The sequence below is a fragment of the Ochotona princeps genome, chromosome 12, assembly GCF_030435755.1.
Source record: "Ochotona princeps isolate mOchPri1 chromosome 12, mOchPri1.hap1, whole genome shotgun sequence".
Classification (NCBI taxonomy): domain Eukaryota; kingdom Metazoa; phylum Chordata; class Mammalia; order Lagomorpha; family Ochotonidae; genus Ochotona; species Ochotona princeps.
In genome coordinates this window covers 2,333,440-2,351,794 of record NC_080843.1, presented here as the reverse complement: position 1 = coordinate 2,351,794, position 18,355 = coordinate 2,333,440, and the positions used below count along the sequence as shown (strand labels likewise).

The window sequence follows — 18,355 nt, the reverse complement described above, 5'->3', positions numbered from 1 at the left end:
TTGTGCCTGGCACCAGGACAAGTAGATGAAGATGACCAGAGCTTGCTCCTGGCTCCAGGTTGAGGTAGCAATGGCAGGTGGTGGCAGAGTTCTGGTGAGCATGATGGCATGTGGCCACCAAGTGTCACCAGAAATTTTCTGCAGCGGTGAAGTGGAACGATTTGCTACTGAAGGAAGTCGGTGCCGGGGAGGATTCCCTCTACTGAAAACGTTAGTGTAAGCACACTGCAACGGGCGTGCTTAACCATCTTAATCTTTTCCGACAAGTGTGATTACAAGGTATTTATTGCTGTCAAATTATTATTCATAGTGCTCTGAAATGCAAATCTAAAAATGACATCACTCAAGAGGGCTGATATCACCTTCAACATTGGAACTAATTAACTCTTTTAGTGAAAGACATTGGAAACTGGAACCTCAGGTGTCTTTGAATTACGAATGTGGATTCCTAAGGTGCAGGGCGGGGGGAATATCTTGACAAGTACAGGAGAAGGACAGAGTCATGTGGCTGTTTATTATGCATCAAGCTGTAATAAAAGATACCAGGACTAGAAAAGGAATTACTTGCACATGAATTTCCTGAAACAAATTGGATCCAGGCTCCACATTCTAAAGCCAATCTATTGGAATTTACTGAGCGGTAGTACTGTTATCTTCATTGCCTCTGTCCTTGTGTCCAAACCTGGTGTTGCTGTGTTACACTTGTCAGGGCCCCGAAGAGGGGATATTTTGACTCCATCTAATCAGGATCAGATACCCTGATGCCTTGGTTCCAAAGCAGAAGCTCTGTCACCAAGCAGCATGTCTGCCAACGCTCCAGGCCCTTGCTTGCACCCTAGGAGTGAACTCTGCTAATGATCTCATCCCCTGGGAACTCACGTTGAGGTTTTACACTGTTGTTGTAGTTCACTCGGGAGACAGGCCACGCAGGCTGTTGTAACTGTGAATCACAGCCATACAGCATTTTAATGGTTCTAACATCCCGATTTGATTACTCTAACATGTTGGTCTCCTGGTTTTGTTTTTATTGATCAGTTTTTCTCCAGTTTTCAGTGCTTTTCTAGGCATCTACGAATACCCTTTTTTAAGGACAGACAGAATAAAGACTCGAACAGACAGAACTCTTATGTATTGTCTTTTTCCACCACAAATCTATTACTAGCACAGATTGTATCCACAAGCTAAGAATGTAGTCCAGGTCTCCCATGTAAGTGGCAGGGACCCAAGTACTTGAGCCATTATTGTCACTCAGGAGATTGACGTAGAAGTCAGGCCTGACTCTGAGTTCACAGTCCATGCAGCTGTAAGCCCTTTGGGTGGGAACAAGCAGCATTTGCAGTGTGACAGATGTGCTCTTCCCAGACACAAGACTCTGCGCTGCCCGGTGCTCCTTTAATAAATGAGGCCAGTGGTGGGAACTGGCACTACTTTACAAAGTGTATGTGCTGTGTATCTTCTTGCTTCTCAACAGTTCTTTCCCCGCCCCTGGGTCCTTTACCGGAAAGCCTGTGCTGATGAGCCACCGCCCAGGGGCCTCAGAGCCCCAAACCCTTTCTCTGGGTAGCTGTGCACTGTCTCTCACACTGGCTCTGTACACCTTGCCCTGCTTGAGCTGCAGGTGTTGGATGAGTGGGCCGCTGTCCAGCAGGGCTACTCCTTCCTGTGTTGCCATTTGGGATCTCATGCAAGGTCAAGGGCTGGTTTCCCTTGTTTCAGAGGTCATAGAAGTTTTCTTTTTTCCTCTGGCCAAGCAATGAAGGACTGCCTGAAACTAGACTGTCTGGGCCAGTTACATGTTAGGTTCCTGGGCAAGTTCCAGGTTGGTTAGCAATGTCATGTTCTTGATGGAATCTTGGTAATGGCCAAGCAGGCTTCAGTCAGCCTCGTGGCTAAAGGCAGGTGGTAGTTACATTCTGTGCCAGAACTGAAATTCCCTAACAAAATGGAACCCTTGAGACAATACTGGCCTCCAAAGCATTATCTATTGGAGAGACCGATGACCTCTGAGTGCGTGCAGTGAGTGAAGCCCAGAGATGGTGGCCCGGGGGCTGGAGCCACATGGTGTCTCGCACCCGCATTCAGAGCACTGGTGAGGGCTGGGTTTCAATAGGTCCCTTTTTTCCTAATATTACCATTACACGTTTGGCGTTGATATAACACGTAGATGTAAATATGGACAAGTCTGGTAAAAAGGCCAGGAGATTTGCAGAGCTCAGTGCTGGATGAATATGAGGGACTTTCCAAAATGTATTACAAATTCAAGTTGGTAATAGCAGAACCATAAAAAAATGACAAAATGACAGGCCCCATACCCGTACAGCTGCATGGACTGTGCACTCAGCAAGTCAGGCCTGACTTCTCTGTCATGTTTGTGTTTCATCTATTCATAGAAAATAAGGACAATGTCAGTTTCTGAATAGTTTGCCTTGGGAAATTATGGAATATCTATAAAATAAAATATGATGAATTCATGAATATTTATACTGGAAAACTTAAACAGTTCACTTTTGGAATGCTGCATGTGAAATGCCTCCTAGTCTTACGTCCAGGGTCAGTGCCACGTGTGAGAACGGTGGGAAATGAGAGAAGAAAAATTTTGAAGAATCTTGTTTACTTTGAGTGCAGAAAGAAACGATCGTTTTTATTCTTTTGGAAATGACAGGCAGTGCATGTTCTACAACAAAAGGATCACGTGACCGAAGCAGCATTTTACAAAGATGATGATCGTAAATGAATCAAGGTCTCTGATAACCTCATCTGCTCAGGAAGACCCACCAAGTGGAATGTTTGGATTGGCTTAATATCCTCTCCTGTTTTGTCCTCAGATTCTGTCATGGATGCAGTGTCCCTCCAAGCCTGGCATGTGTCCTTTAACTTGTAGGTTAGTGGAGGAATCAAAAATGCATTCTTTCCCCATTTAGCATTTCTGTTTAACTTCCAGAATGGTCACTAAGTCGAACCAAAGTGTGGAGTGTTGAGGTCTGCCATTTCTTCTGTTTGCTTCTTTCAGTGTGCTCGGTATGACAACGCCTTCGTCGCAGAGATCCTCATTGACAGGGGCGTCAATGTGAACCACCAGGATGAAGACTTCTGGACGCCCATGCACGTCGCTTGTGCTTGCAACAGCCCCGAGGTCGTCCTGCTGCTCGTATCAGTGAGTCAGCCAGTTCCGTTGATCTGCTGTTGAAATCCCATAGCACATGCACAGCTGTACGTTCAGCTGATAGGATCTCATAATATGGAAATGCTTGAACTGAGAAAAACTGTGTATATGTGATTTATTTACCTAGGACACAGATAATTAGAGACTGAAGTTGTGAGTCATGTAGTTTGTGAAAGTTTGGAAGCTATGCCAAGGTCGACTGGTACTTTTTCTTAGAAGTTGCATTACTGTCATCCTGGTCTTTACTAAGTTGTGTAATAGTTTGATTTTCCAATTCACACTCACCTTCCTGAAATTTAGCCAAACAGCAAAATCTTCAGGTTATAGCGGAATCTTTTTTTCTTGGTTTTACTTAGTACAGAGGTGGCAACAATGTTTGTTTCTATGAAAAGGAAAATTTGAAAGTCTAACAGCTTTCTGACTGGTAACAGACATGCACTCATTTATTCATTCGGTGTGTCTGTGTGTGTGTCTATGCTGAGAGGAGTCAACAGTGAACTGTAGCAGCACCAACAAAAACAGGAAGATCTCATGTCCTTTGGAACTCGCATTGTGCTGGTGAGACGTTGAAGAAAATTAAGAAAAAATTGGTGTAGGATTCCATTGTGGACTCAATGAAAGAAAATGGGCCTGAATGACTTCTTCCTTTATGACCTAGGCACAATGGATGCGATTGGTGCTGTCTGTATTGGTTATTGGGAGGTACAGAAAATTGGGCTTAAAATGAGTATTTTTGAAGTTTTTTTTTCACGTTCATCAGGATGCCATTTTTAAAAATGATGGCATTGATTTGTCTGATAAGTGTTATAAACTCTTGTTCCTAGTGGCCTGTGCGTGTGTGGCCGTCATATGTGTGTAACAACATTCGAATGATGCTAGTTTAAGTGAATCACAAAGGTTTTATGTTTCAGAGTGGGCTTCACTCCTGTGAGGATTGGTCGATGATTTTGCCAAGTGACTTAATAACTCTGGCAGATACTAGCACTTTGCGTCCATACAGCTTTCCCTGCTTTGAAGCATTTGTATACATATCTTGTGACCGTGAACTCACTTAATCCCCACTTTAATCTATTGCTTAGGTGCTAGTGGCTTTGCCTTTTGTAGGTGAGGCCTAGATGCACTGGGGGGCAAACCTATCTGCTGGAGGCCAGATGACAGTGGCAGAGATGAGAACCGATCTTGTAAATGCCAGCTGCAGAGGCAGAGCCCCCCACCGTCACTGGGCCCATAGATCTACTGCTTGTAAAGTAATACAGGACTCTAGGTCTGCCAGTGGGCTAATATCCCGGTTCTCATTTTAATCTCACATGTCTTTTTGTCTTTAAAGCACAGCCTCTAGCTTGGTCAAGCAGAGTCACTTCTTGTGCTTGACCTAGTGAATAATGAGCACTTTCTCTTCGGGACATCGCAAGATTACATCCTTTCCCCTCTTCACAATGGTTTCATCAGCATGGCTATACATAAACTTGTTTTATGCATGCCTCTGTTTAAAAACTCCATTTTCAATGTCTGATGTTGATTCATTACTGTTGAACTCATAGCCAATAGCAACATAAAGGATGCTGAATAAACCTTATCTAAGACACCTGGTTTCCCTGCTACAGCACATCACAGCTTTCTTCCACTTACAAATGCTAAATAGTGCTTTAGAACTATGTGTGGGGGATTTTGTGAAAGCTCACAAATGTGGAAAATGTTAATAGACCAAAAATAAGTAAATGGTCCTGTTTACTGTGTAAAACTGGAACAAGAGGCAGAGATGATCAGTAGTTTGGCCTTGGCTGTCGGTGTACACACTGGGTGTCTACCATTGCTCATTACTTGGTGTGGATCCACAGACGGCCAACAGAAGCTTTCAGAGTAGTGATTGTGGTTACAAATAATCCCTAGCAAATATGTGACTTTGCATGCATGGAATGTGTGAGTAGTAACCACCACCTATGTTTATTACTACACAGAACTATTGACATTTTTCAGAAGTTTAAGTATGAATTACAAATCAGTTAAACCCAGTATATTTTAGGTATGGAGGCAGGTCAAAATCATAGATTTATGCAGTAAGTTTCTATTTTAGAAAATGTTTATTTTCATTTACTTGAAAAGCATAGTGACATGGAGAAGAGAAGGAAACAGAGATCGATGCTCCGTGTGTGTGTGTGTGTGTGTGTGTGTATGTGTTTGTGTGTAATCACCATGTTGGACCAGGGCATCTATGCATCTGTGCCGTGTGTGTGTGTGAGAGAGACAGACAGAGAGAGAGAATGAGGATAACCAGCCTGTTAGACCAGGGCGTCTATGCCGTGTGTATGTATGTGTGTATAACCATCATGTTGGACCAGGGCATCTATGCCCTGTGTGTGAGAGAGAGGGGATAACAAGCCTGTTAGACCAGGGCATCTATGCCCCGTGTGTGTGTGTGTGTGTGTGTGTGTGTGTAAAACCAGCCTGTTAGACCAGGGCATCTATGCCCCATGTGTGAGTGTGTGTGTGTGTGTAACCATCATGTTGGACCAGGGCATCTATGCCTCGTGTCTGTGTGTAAAACCAGCCTGTTAGACCAGGGCATCTATGCCCTGTGTGTGTGAGAGAGAGAGGGTAGCCAGCCTGTTTGACCAGGCATCTATACTCTGAGCAGGTGCTTGGAGAACATCCCGACACTGCTCAGTCCCTGCTGCCTGAGGGGGCTGCCAGAGGCTCAGCTCTCTGGGCTCGGTCATCATGGGTGTGGCCTCTGAGGAGGACTACTTGATGCTCAGGACTTTTTTTATTTAACTTGCAATCAAAGCTTTGTATTGATCTGTAGCACGCTGGTTCTGAATGCCTGCGTTTCCCTGTGCAGTGTGGCCACAGCTCCTGAGCTCCTCTGCATTGTAAGCCACCCTGCAGCCGTGAGCAATATACATGTTTTAACAACTCACTGCAGTTTAGATCACAAGAAGCAAATCTGTTTTATTTTGGTGTCAATTCTTTGTGAAAATGATTACCTGGGCTGGAGACAAATCCTCTTACAATTTTAGTTGTATAAGTGTGTGTGATATAGGGAAGTGATTTGACACTTGTTGTGTCCTGGAACCACGTAAGAAATTTTACTCTAAAAGTACATATTGTGCATACCCAAGAAATTCATAGACAAGAACTACAGAGCAAAACATTATCGGGAGGGGTTCGGGCCTTGGGATTCGGGGGCAAGTGCCGTTCCTCACAGTGTGGCGGCTGTGGGGGGTGCCCCTGCCGGGTCGGACCCAATGCTGGGGGCTAACGCCAAAGACACTGCCGCAAGGCAGTGAACGAGTCCTCGGCCTCCCCCAGGGCGGCCAGTGCACCATGTGGTCCCAGGCTCTGCCTGCTGGCCGCCCGGCCCGGGAGCTCTGGGGTATTGGTTGTCTGAATCGCTGCTTAGGTAGCTACTTGAGTCAAGGACGCTAAGTCACACTGTCTAAGGCAGAGGCCAGGACAAGTGAGGGACTAAGATAAGCTGAGTCAGAGCAACCACTGGCAGGCGCATGATCTATGGCTAGGAACAGGACCAGTTGGGGAGGCATGGGGACACCTTAATTGGGTTGAGGTTCCCACCAAGGGGTGCATGTGCTGGAATGGGGGCTGCATTCTATCTAGAAAACAGTTGTAGTCACCCGAGTCACTAGTGTGGGCTGGGATTGGATGCACCAGGCCAGTTCAGATCCCAACACCATCTGGTGTCATGGAGAACCAGAGGGTAGATGTGGGACTGATTAGGCTGGGTCTCAATCCCCTCTTGAGCCATGCGTGAGCTGTATGTGGGTATGGACAAGCCATGGCTGGGCTGAAACATCCAACAACAAGAACCAGAATGGGGTGAAAGCCAGCCAGGAAAAGCCACTGTTCCTGCTAGGACAAGAGGTGAACTGGGTAGGGTTGGCTCAAGGACCCCCTGGCATGCACAAAATCTGGCACTGGGAGGGGTTCTGATGGAGGAGCCTGGGCAACTCCTCTGGCAGGACACAGTCCCTACAGGTTAGCGCAAGAAGCATGATAGGAAACAGCCCAGAATAGGCCATGGAAAGTTTCCCACTGGCACACATTCAGCATGGGTCAGGAGCAGACCAGGCTGAATCAGTTCATGTCATCCACTGGTAAATCTGATCACCAGAACAGAGTGTGGGATGAGCCGGGTTTGGTTGCGACAAAACAAGTACACATTATGGAATGCCAGGGCGTGGTTGCCTGTACTGGATTTGACTGCAGCATCCAACCAGCACACGTGAGATCCAGGAAGGGAGGGGCAGAACCGGCAGGGGGATTAAGGGGCTGGTCCCCTCGCTGGACAGCTACTCCCACTGGAGAGCTTGGGCTGGGATAGAGACAGACCAGACTAAGCAAGGCTACATCATCTGTGCGCTGCATGTGGATTAGACCAGGGAAAAGCCAGCTGGGCTGATTATTCCTGCTGGTGCAAGCATAAATTAGAGTAGGTGAGGGATGTATGGGCATAGCCGCAGAAGCTGGCACTGGGGACTAATTCTGTCAAGTCAAATCACAGAACCACCTAAAGAGTGCATAAACCGGGACAGAGAGACCTGGGAGGGAAAAAGTGGGTTCCCCCTTCTTGGGTCACTAGTCCTGTGGGAGGGCATGAAAACTAGGATGGGGGCTAGGATGGCTAGATAGAGAGGCACTCAACATCACCCGTGAGGGCTGGATGGTTGAGTTGGTTAGATAGAACTAAGCTTTAATACCCGTTGACAAGTACCAGAGCCAAAAGGGATGGGGGACAGACTGGTCTTCTGCTACACCTTCTGGCAAACCAGGGTAGGGGGCGGGCCTGGTGGGGGTTATTGTGGGTCGCCCCAACTAGGCTGCAGCTCCCACTGGTTGATGTAAGGGCCGAACCAGACTGGACTGCAACACCCATTGGTTCCAGTGCAACTCGGGACCGAAAACAGAACCAACCAAGTAATTGAAACCACCAGCTGATCGGGGTGATGGACTGTGCCGGGCCCTGTGCTTGCTAGAACATACAAGAATCTGGTCTGGGAATACTTCAAAGTTTCTTTGGAGATCTCCCCAATCGAACTGCTGGACTCAGAACTCTAATCAAGAAAAGACAGAAGACAGATCAGATCAATCATTCATCTCAGCTATATGTTGGCAGCGAAATATGGGGCAAATGGAGACTTTATGATGGACCATATCAATCAGTGGACGACCTCATCGAGCGAAACTGGCAGCAATTCATAACTGGAGAATTATTAATACCACTCGAGCACATATCTCAGAGCATGCCCCACATCCGGGACTCGGGGTGGGCGGGAAACCGGGTGGGGCTTCTCCCTCAATATCCCCCTTTACCTCAGATACATGATGGAAACAATATGGACATAATAGTATTACCCACTTCCCTATCCCCCTGAACCTTTTTTTTTCTTTCTTTTTCTTTCTTTAACTGTAATTAACTATGTAAAGATTGTCAACAACAATACAATAAAATAGATTAAAAAAAACATTATCGGTTTTACTTGTCAAAGGTGAATGGGAAATAGCAAATCATCCAATGAGTGCTATTACATATACTACAAGAAATTATCAAATATTTTCCTTCCTGGGATTCAGGAGGTATAGTAGGAAGTGACAGCCAATGGATGGCCACATGTTAAATGAGGCTCTGTGAAGACTTTATCTCTGTTCACTCCAGTAACAATGGTGTGATGACTGCTCCCAGTACTTGGCCTTTTGTGTCTGGACATCTGATGTTAATAATGTCTTTGCCGGTAGGATATCGAGTGCCATGCACTGTATCTAATGGGTGGTGTGGAAGTAGATCATTTTAATGCGTCCACAGGCAACTGCTAGAACTGAACACCTCTGTCACAGCCGAAATAGGAAGTGATATTTATACACATATGGCTTAATTTGTGTCCTGAGGCTCAAGCTGATAGATCAACATTAAGACATTGCAGAACTTCACTGCTTAGTTGCGTAGACTGCTCCTGAGTCAGATAGGAATGTGTGCCATTTTGTGTAGTTTGTTTATAAATGACCCTCTCCGTCACTTGGAGCTGAAATCCATCAGCATGCAGCCACCATTGCTGATTCGGAAGGTCATAGTCTTCCCCGGAAAATGAGTGCAAATTGACACACTTGATGTAAGCCTCACTTACAGTAGGAAGGATGGTACAGGATGTTGGCTGTGCACCTGATTATCAAGACTTTATGCAAATGGTCCCACATAGATATTCCACTCTCACACAGCATCAGTCCTGCCTCTTTGGCTGTGCTAAGGAAATAGAAATCTTCAGGCTTGAATGCCTCCAACTGATGGCTAACAAACTATTGATTTTCTCCCCATTTATTCACCATCTTTCTTCCATTCTTAAGTAGGTATTTACTGTGTTTCGCAGGTTGAATCCTTCCATTTCCTTTTTTCTTTAAGCTCTGCTCATCACCCATCAAAGGGTTTCTCCTTCGTTCCTGTCTGGGTCCCTGGTCATTCTACTTTCTTTCCCCTATGCTCATGATTATGTATCAGTGCCTCTATTAACTTAAACAAGGGGTAGAATAAAGCAAACCCATCTCCTTTGTCATTCCAGTGGCCCCTAGACTTTTATATATGTTAGGTACCTGGCTAACAGACATGGTTATATATCCAAGAATTTATACATGTGCATGTCTGCTGGGTTTAATACATAAATAGTTACACATCCAGGTGTTTATACTTGTGTATGTGGAGCTTGGTTAATACACAGTTACACACCCAGTACTTGCACGTGTGTATCCACCTGGGTTAATACACACATGTGCATTTCTCAAGGTCAGCAACATCAGTTCAACAGCAGGGAGCACATGGGGCTCCAAAACCTTGGTTTCTGTAAGTAATTCTTCCATGGGGACTGGGGATCCTGAGAGAATTCAGTGAGTTAAGGAATGGGATATTAATCCTCAAGCCTGCATGCTTTTGTAGTGCCCCAGTGTAAGTAGAGCCTGTCAGAGGGACACAGAGTGGTGAGGTAGCCCTCGCCATGACCCACACTGGAGCGGCTGGTGCAGCAGAGAGCAGACGTGCGTCTGTCAGAGTGTGCTTGTGTGAATCAGTGCAGCGTGTACACCTGCGTGTGCTGCAGAGGCGTCCCATGTACTCGTGCGCATACCTCACCTCAAGGGACGTGAGCCGGACCGTCACTCCTGCAGTGTGTATGGGTCAGGCTCACCTCACTCTGCAGGTGCCCTGTGGAAAGGGAGAATGCAGAGGTCTCAGGAGACTTGATGTTCACCACCTCTGCCAGATGGCCAGTGCTGAGTCACTCTGCTGCTCTGTGCACTTCATGTGTTGTCTTGAGTACAATCTTCTGGAAGTCTCCATGGCCCTATTCCAGGAACACACAAAACCCCTCACTATCCCTTCTCAAAACTGCAGAATCATAAGGAAAAAAAGGGGAGGGGAGGGGAGGGTGAAGTTGATAAATCTGTGAAGCCAGGAGGATGCCAAGGAGAAATGTGTCCCCAGTGTAAATCCTGGGGTTGACAGAAGACATGCTGTAAAGAGGGGAATGTACACTTAAGCCAGTGAGGACGTGCGGGTAGCAGTTGTAAGCTACGTATTGTGCATGCCTGTAGTAGTAACTGAGGAAAGGTGGAGCTAGCCTTATGCTATACAGCTCAAGTCACTGCCTGTGATGCCAGCATCACATGGGAATCCGGATTCAAACCCTGGCTGTTTCACTTCCAATCCGGCTTCTGGCTAGCGTGCCTAGGGGAAGTGGGGGATGGCCCAAGTGCTTGAGCCCCTGTCCTCATGTGGGCAGGATGCAGGTGCTATGGTGGGACCAAGGCCCTTTGGGGCCGCCTGAATGAACCTGGGAAATGACAGCTTTCTGGGAAACATTCAAGAGCCAAGGCAGTTTGTGCACAGATAGTTACGAGAGCAGGTTCAGTTCTTTACCTGTTTAGTCTTTGCAGAACATGTGAGGGATCTTCTAAAAGCTCATGGAGGGTGAATAGTATGAAAGGGAAGGGTGCATGGAATCTGAAAATAAATTGCACCCAAATAATCCTATCTTTTGATTCATTTTTCCCTGGAGAGTTAAAGGGGGTCCCTTGTATATAATAAGAGCAGCTGTAGTTGGAGAGTTTGGCAGACCTCAGGTGACCAGAAGTGTGTCTTGGATTAAAATGGAGTCTGATCACTTTTGAGGCAGGGTTTGCATTTACAGAAGAGGTGTAAAGATTGAGACGGCTGCATTTCACACCACTCCAGTGCTGTGCATACAGGAGGCAGAGGATACACAAAGATGCTTCAGGAGAAGGCACGAGTTGGTGCTACACAAGTCAGTACATAAGCCACTGACACACACAGTTCTCAGTCGGATTGGCACACTGAACCCCATTTCTTAGCATGACTGCTACTTCTGGAAAAACACTATGACCATAGTGGCTACATCTGAAAGTTTGTGAAGAGCACAGTAAAAAAAAATTAGTTTATTTGGATGCCAGAAGAACAACTGAAGTTCAGGTGAGGTCTTCGAAAACTGGAGGAGTGACTATTATGAAAAATCATGGAAATATTATAAACAGAGAGGCGAGCCGAGGGCTGCGGGAGAGGACGTCTAGCTCGGATCCCGAACCCAGTCCGCCATGTGCCCATGGCTCATGGCGGGCTGGGCCCGGACATGCCTGGGTGCGGCCTGCTTCCTTCTGGGGTGAGTACGCCGAGGAGGGAGGCCTCCGTGACTGGGCATGTCCGGGACCCACCCAACACCCTCATTGGGTGGTGGGTGAACGGGATTGGGGAGGGGCGCAACCTCGGGCCTGCAGGATTTAACTTCCGGCTGCCAGAGGCGAGCCGAGGGCTGCGGGAGAGGACGTCTAGCTCGGATCCCGAACCCAGTCCGCCATGTGCCCATGGCTCATGGCGGGCTGGGCCCGGACATGCCTGGGTGCGGCCTGCTTCCTTCTGGGGTGAGTACGCCGAGGAGGGAGGCCTCCGTGACTGGGCATGTCCGGGACCCACCCAACACCCTCATTGGGTGGTGGGTGAACGGGATTGGGGAGGGGCGCAACCTCGGGCCTGCAGGATTTAACTTCCGGCTGCCAGAGGCGAGCCGAGGGCTGCGGGAGAGGACGTCTAGCTCGGATCCCGAACCCAGTCCGCCATGTGCCCATGGCTCATGGCGGGCTGGGCCCGGACATGCCTGGGTGCGGCCTGCTTCCTTCTGGGGTGAGTACGCCGAGGAGGGAGGCCTCCGTGACTGGGCATGTCCGGGACCCACCCAACACCCTCATTGGGTGGTGGGTGAACGGGATTGGGGAGGGGCGCAACCTCGGGCCTGCAGGATTTAACTTCCGGCTGCCAGAGGCGAGCCGAGGGCTGCGGGAGAGGACGTCTAGCTCGGATCCCGAACCCAGTCCGCCATGTGCCCATGGCTCATGGCGGGCTGGGCCCGGACATGCCTGGGTGCGGCCTGCTTCCTTCTGGGGTGAGTACGCCGAGGAGGGAGGCCTCCGTGACTGGGCATGTCCGGGACCCACCCAACACCCTCATTGGGTGGTGGGTGAACGGGATTGGGGAGGGGCGCAACCTCGGGCCTGCAGGATTTAACTTCCGGCTGCCAGAGGCGAGCCGAGGGCTGCGGGAGAGGACGTCTAGCTCGGATCCCGAACCCAGTCCGCCATGTGCCCATGGCTCATGGCGGGCTGGGCCCGGACATGCCTGGGTGCGGCCTGCTTCCTTCTGGGGTGAGTACGCCGAGGAGGGAGGCCTCCGTGACTGGGCATGTCCGGGACCCACCCAACACCCTCATTGGGTGGTGGGTGAACGGGATTGGGGAGGGGCGCAACCTCGGGCCTGCAGGATTTAACTTCCGGCTGCCAGAGGCGAGCCGAGGGCTGCGGGAGAGGACGTCTAGCTCGGATCCCGAACCCAGTCCGCCATGTGCCCATGGCTCATGGCGGGCTGGGCCAGGGCGGCCAGTGCGCCATTTGGCGCCAGGCTGTGCCTACTGGCCGCCCGGCCGGGGAGCTCTGGGGTATTGGACATCTGAATCGCTGCTGAGATAGCTCTAGAGTGACCCCACTGTTTCTGGGATCTGAGTCAATCCTAAAGATTCCCAATGCCAGTAACTCTTCCTTTGAAGAACTTCCAATCCCTTAACAATGCTGAGCTTTGAACACCTATCAAGTAAAAGATAAGCTCCGGCTTGTGTAGCAGGCTGGCACCTAATGGTCCTCGGAGCAACCACGTGCAGGTGTGTGACTTACAGCTAGGAACGGTCCCAATCTGGGAAGCCACAGCTGGGATGAGGTTCCCACCAAGGGGTGTATGTGCTGGAATGGGGGCTGCGTTCTATCTAGGAAACAGTTGCAGTCACCCGAGGCACTAGTGTGGGCTGGGATTGGATGCACCAGGCCGATTCAGATCCCAGCACCATCTGGTGTTATGGAGAAACAGGGTAGATGTGGGACTGACTAGGCTGGGTCTCAATCCCCTTCTGAGCCATGTGTGAGCTGTATGTGGGTATGGACGAGCCATGGCTGGGCTGAAACATCCAACAACAAGAGTCAGAATGGGGTGAAAGCCAGCCAGGAAAAGCCACTGTTCCTGCTAGGACAGGAGGTGAACTGAGTAGGGTTGGCTCAAGAACCCCCTGGCAAGCGCAAAATCTGGCATTGGGAGGGGTTCTGATGGAGGAGCCTGGGCAACTCCTCTGGCAGGACACAGTCCCTGCAGGTAAGCGCGAGAAGCATGATTGGAAACAGCCCAGAATAGGCCATGGAAAGTTTCCCACTGGCATGCATTCGGCATGGGTCAGGAGCAGGCCAGGCTGAATCAGTTCATGTCATCCTCTGGCAAATCCGATCACCAGAACAGAGTGTGGAATGGGCCGGGTTTGGTTGCGACAAAACCAGTACACATTCTGGAACGCCAGGGCGTGGTTGCCTGTACTGGATGTGAATGCAGCACCCATCCAGCACACGTGGGATCCAGGAAGGGAGGGGCAGAGCTGGCGGGGGGGTTAAGGGGCTGGTCCCCTCGCTGGACAACCACTCCCACTGGAGAGTGTTGGCTGGGATAGAGACAGACACGACTAAGCAAGGCTACAACACCTGTGCGCTGCATGTGGACAAGATCAGGGCCACAGCATCATCTGGCAGAAGCTGGCACTGGGGACTAATTCTGTCGAGTCAAATCACAGGACCACCTAAAGAGTGCATAAACCGGGACAGAGAGACCTGGGAGGGAAAAAGTGGGTTCCCCCTTCTTGGGTCACTATTCCCGTGGGAGGGCATGAAAACTAGGACGGGGGCTGGGATGGCTAGACAGAGGCACTCAACAACATCTGTGAGGGCTGGATGGTTGAGTCGATTAGATAGAACTAAGCTTTAATACCCACTGACAAGTACCAGAGCCAAATGGGATGGGGACAGACTGGTCTTCTGCTACACAAATTGGCAAACCAGGGTAGGGGGCAGGCTTGGTGGGGGTTATTGTGGGTCGCCCCGACTAGGCTGCAGCTCCCACTGGTTGATGTAAGGGCCGAACCAGACTGGACTGCAACACCCATTGGTTCCAGTGCAACTCGGGACTGAAAACAGAACCAACACAGCAATTGCAACCACCAGCTGATCAGGGTGATGGACTGTGCCGGGCCCTGTGCTTGCTAGAACATACAAGAATCTGGTCTGGGAATACCTCAAAGTATCTTTGGAGATCTCCCCACTTGAACTGCTGGACTCAGAATTCTAACCAAGAAAAGACAGAAGACAGAATAGGACAATCATTCATCTCAGCTACATGTTGGCAGCGAAATATGGGACAAATGGAGACTTCATGATGGACCATATCAATCAGTGGACCACCTCATCGAGCGAAACTGGCAGTGACTCATAACTGGAGAACTATTAACTCCACTTGAGCACATATCTCAGAGCATGCCCCACATATGGGACTTGGGGTGGGCGGGAAACCGGGTGGGGCTTCTCCCTCAATATCCCCTTTTACCTCAGATACATGATGGACATAATAGCATTGCCCACCTCCCTATCCCCCTGAACCTTTTTTTTTTTGATTTTCCTTCAACTATAGTTAACCATGTAAAGATTGTCAACAACAATACAATAAAATGGATTATATAAAAAAAAAAAAAAAAAAAAAAAAAAAAAAAAAAAAGAAATATTATAAACATTTTTTTGCACTAGAATAATCTTATTCTCTGATTTCTTTTCCCCTACAAAGTTCGTATGCGAATTGAAAAGTCTTAAAGCATAAAACATATGTCATAGGAAGGGCTCCTTGTTCTTAGGGTAGGCATAGAAGTCTATGGCTAATTGTAAAGTCCAGAGCCATATCCTCCTGCGTGTGGGCTGGTAGGCTCTGGGCTACCCAGCAGCTGCATCGGAACTTAATCAGCTCACGTCCGTGCCCCTGGCTGCTCCAGCAGCGAGCACCCCGCAGGCCCAGGGGTAGCCTTGTCTGAGTATCCATTCATAGAGTATGCGGTGTGTGTTTGCACAGCACTACTCTCTGATTGCATCAGTACTCTCAGCACACTTGAAGACACCACGCGCACTTAGAAAATAAACGGCATGTGAGGAAGATGCGGTTGCTTGTTAGCGGGCAGAATCACGTGTGAGTGTGAGGTTCCTGAGACATCAGTGTGGTTTGGCGCTGAGGAATCCTAACGGTGTGGAGGCCACAGGCTTGCGGAGGTGTTGAATTCAGCAATACTGTAAATGCTTCCAATTAAGTGGGAAAGATACCCAAATGTCTGTTTGCCAGCAGATATGAGCTCTAATAACCTTTCTCTCCTTGCTATAGAGGTACAATTTCCTTTTGAAGATAACTGCAGAATTTTGTGTTAACTTGAGTATAATTACTGAAAAAAGTCAATAGTTTTAAAATTAGGATTCATCCATCATTCTAGTTTGTGATTTTTTTTCTGGTTATAAAAAAGAATCACAGAATTAATATCCTAAAAAGCAAGTAAAAATGTTTAAACATCATGTACTTCAGTATGATTTATGATTGTTTCTCAAGTATGATGAAACTTCAAAAAATTGAAGAATTTTTTAAAGAGCACCTGATTTTATATCTTGAATTCTGACAGTTGTATACAGTTGTCATAATTTCCATTTGTTTTGCCTTATGTCAAGAAGTTGGGCAGTCATGGCAGATGAAACCTGGGTGCGCAGGCATGTGGGATAAATATTTGAAATAGACCATCTGTGAAGATGCATTAAATACTCAAGAATTCTCTTAATTATGGTTATTAATGTCAGAATGTAACATTTGGAAATGCTTCCATTTTAATGTAATATTTGTGGGACAAAATTTAGCATGAGGCAAGTGTTGTGATGGCCAGGGTAAGCTGTTGGTTAGAATGCTATCCGTCGTGTCAGAAATCCAGAATTGAGTCCCACAGCTGCTTACCATCCAGCTTCCTGGTAACGCACACCCCAGAAAGCTGCACGTGATAGGCCAAGTAGCGACGTTCCCTACCACCTCTTGGGAACTTAAGAGAGAGTTCCAGGCTCCTGGGGTCAGCCAGCCCAGTCCTGGGTGTTGCTGGCATTCGGGAAATGACTGTCTGTGTGACTCTGCCAGTCAAATAAATAGGTAAATAAGTCATTTTAAAATGTAACATATCACTGATAATCCTTAAAAGGCAAATGGTCTTCTTTTGAGCCTGAATTTGGATTGCCCTTGAGTTCTCATATTCCACTGTTTTATTCAACATAAAATGTTTATGCAAGAAGGTGAAAGACCTGTGGTTTCACATTGCATATGAATTAACTTAGTTTATTGTGGCATTCCATATCGTTAATCAACATTTCCAAGGAGTTACATATTAATGATTAACATTTTCCTTTTTTACTTACTTTCTAGTCAAAGGAAAAAACTCTGTAAATACAAATGCATTAACTAAAAATTTTCATTTCTTGTATAGTAGCTGCGTAATAGAGGCTATCATATCTAGGTGTGAAGGTACAGTGCCGTATGCTTCCCTGCTTCCAAATCAAAGATGGACTCCCAGTGAGACTGTTGCATGTGTCTTGACAATGGGATGCTGGACACTCTGCCAGTGTCTGTCCCTGGAATGCCAGGACACACTTAAATAAGAATGATGGGCTTACACCGCTTGTGAAGGACTGTACTGTTGTAATAATATGGGGGAAATAAGTTGGGGGAAGGGCATTTGGGGAGGAGCTAAGGAAAATCCCAGAGCCTGTGGAATTGCACCATAAAATTAAAAATAAAATAGAAGGAAAATATTCATGTTATGAATTAATATAATGTTTGACAAAATGTTTTTGTATTTTATTATTTGGTATGGGAACTATCTGTGCTGAAACATCTCATAGCTAAGAGAAAAATGGTCACATGAAGTTTTTCTGGGCTAAGTGTATTTGGAAAACATAGATGTTTACCCTCTGTGATCAAAATCTGAGAAACTTTTCTAGCTATGCACTGTTTATTTTTTTTACCCTCTTAGTGTTGATCAATTCTATTTCATTTCAAAGTGTTTCCTAAGACAAAGAATATTTTAATCTACGTATTATTAAAGTAATTTATCAAACAATTTTCATTAAATCATGAAGCATTTATATTTAAATGCTAAATACTCTTTAAAATATATTGTTTCTGATTATGGAAGCAATTGTGTTTTACCAACATTGGGAAATACATAAAAACAAAATAAGAACTAGCCATGACCCCACTGATTAGGGATTGTCAGTGTCATCTTTGATTGCGCGAATCCTAGTGTTGTTCTCCAACCCCCTTCAAGTGCTCCTGCTTAAATTTCAGATCTAAAAATTGGATTCACATGCAACTCACATGTATGTCTTCTTTTGAACATCATAAAATTTGATGAATATGTTCTCTGTATTTGTGTATTTCTCTGTTTTTATGTATTTCTTTTACATGTGAAGAGTTAGAAACAGCTTTCATTGTCCAAAGCCTAAAGTATCATGGCACCTAGGTTAGGGTTAGGGTGCCATGATACTTTAGGCTTTGGACAATGTAAGCTGTTTCTAACTCTTCACATGTAAAAGAAATAATGAAAGATTAATCACTTAATAGATTTATGTTTCCAATGAAATATAATGACCAATTTTCTTTCCCCTGTGTCTGAAATAGAAAAATCTCAATAGAGCGAGCTTTGAGGATGTAAATGGGTGCTGACAAATCTACTCTGTCTGCGTTAGCGGTCCCCAGTCATT

At 47.0% G+C, this 18,355-nt stretch overlaps 1 protein-coding gene across 2 annotated transcripts in view; it reads left to right on the top strand.

Annotated features, from left to right (window-relative positions):
* The window catches only part of MYO16 (myosin XVI), a 375,466-nt gene that overhangs the window by 27,445 nt on the left and 329,666 nt on the right, over positions 1-18,355 (top strand). For both annotated transcript variants that reach the window (XM_058670587.1, XM_058670588.1), the window contains one exon: positions 3,011-3,154. In XM_058670587.1, coding sequence (XP_058526570.1) covers positions 3,011-3,154 — 144 coding nt within the window. The remainder of the gene's footprint in view (positions 1-3,010; positions 3,155-18,355) is intronic.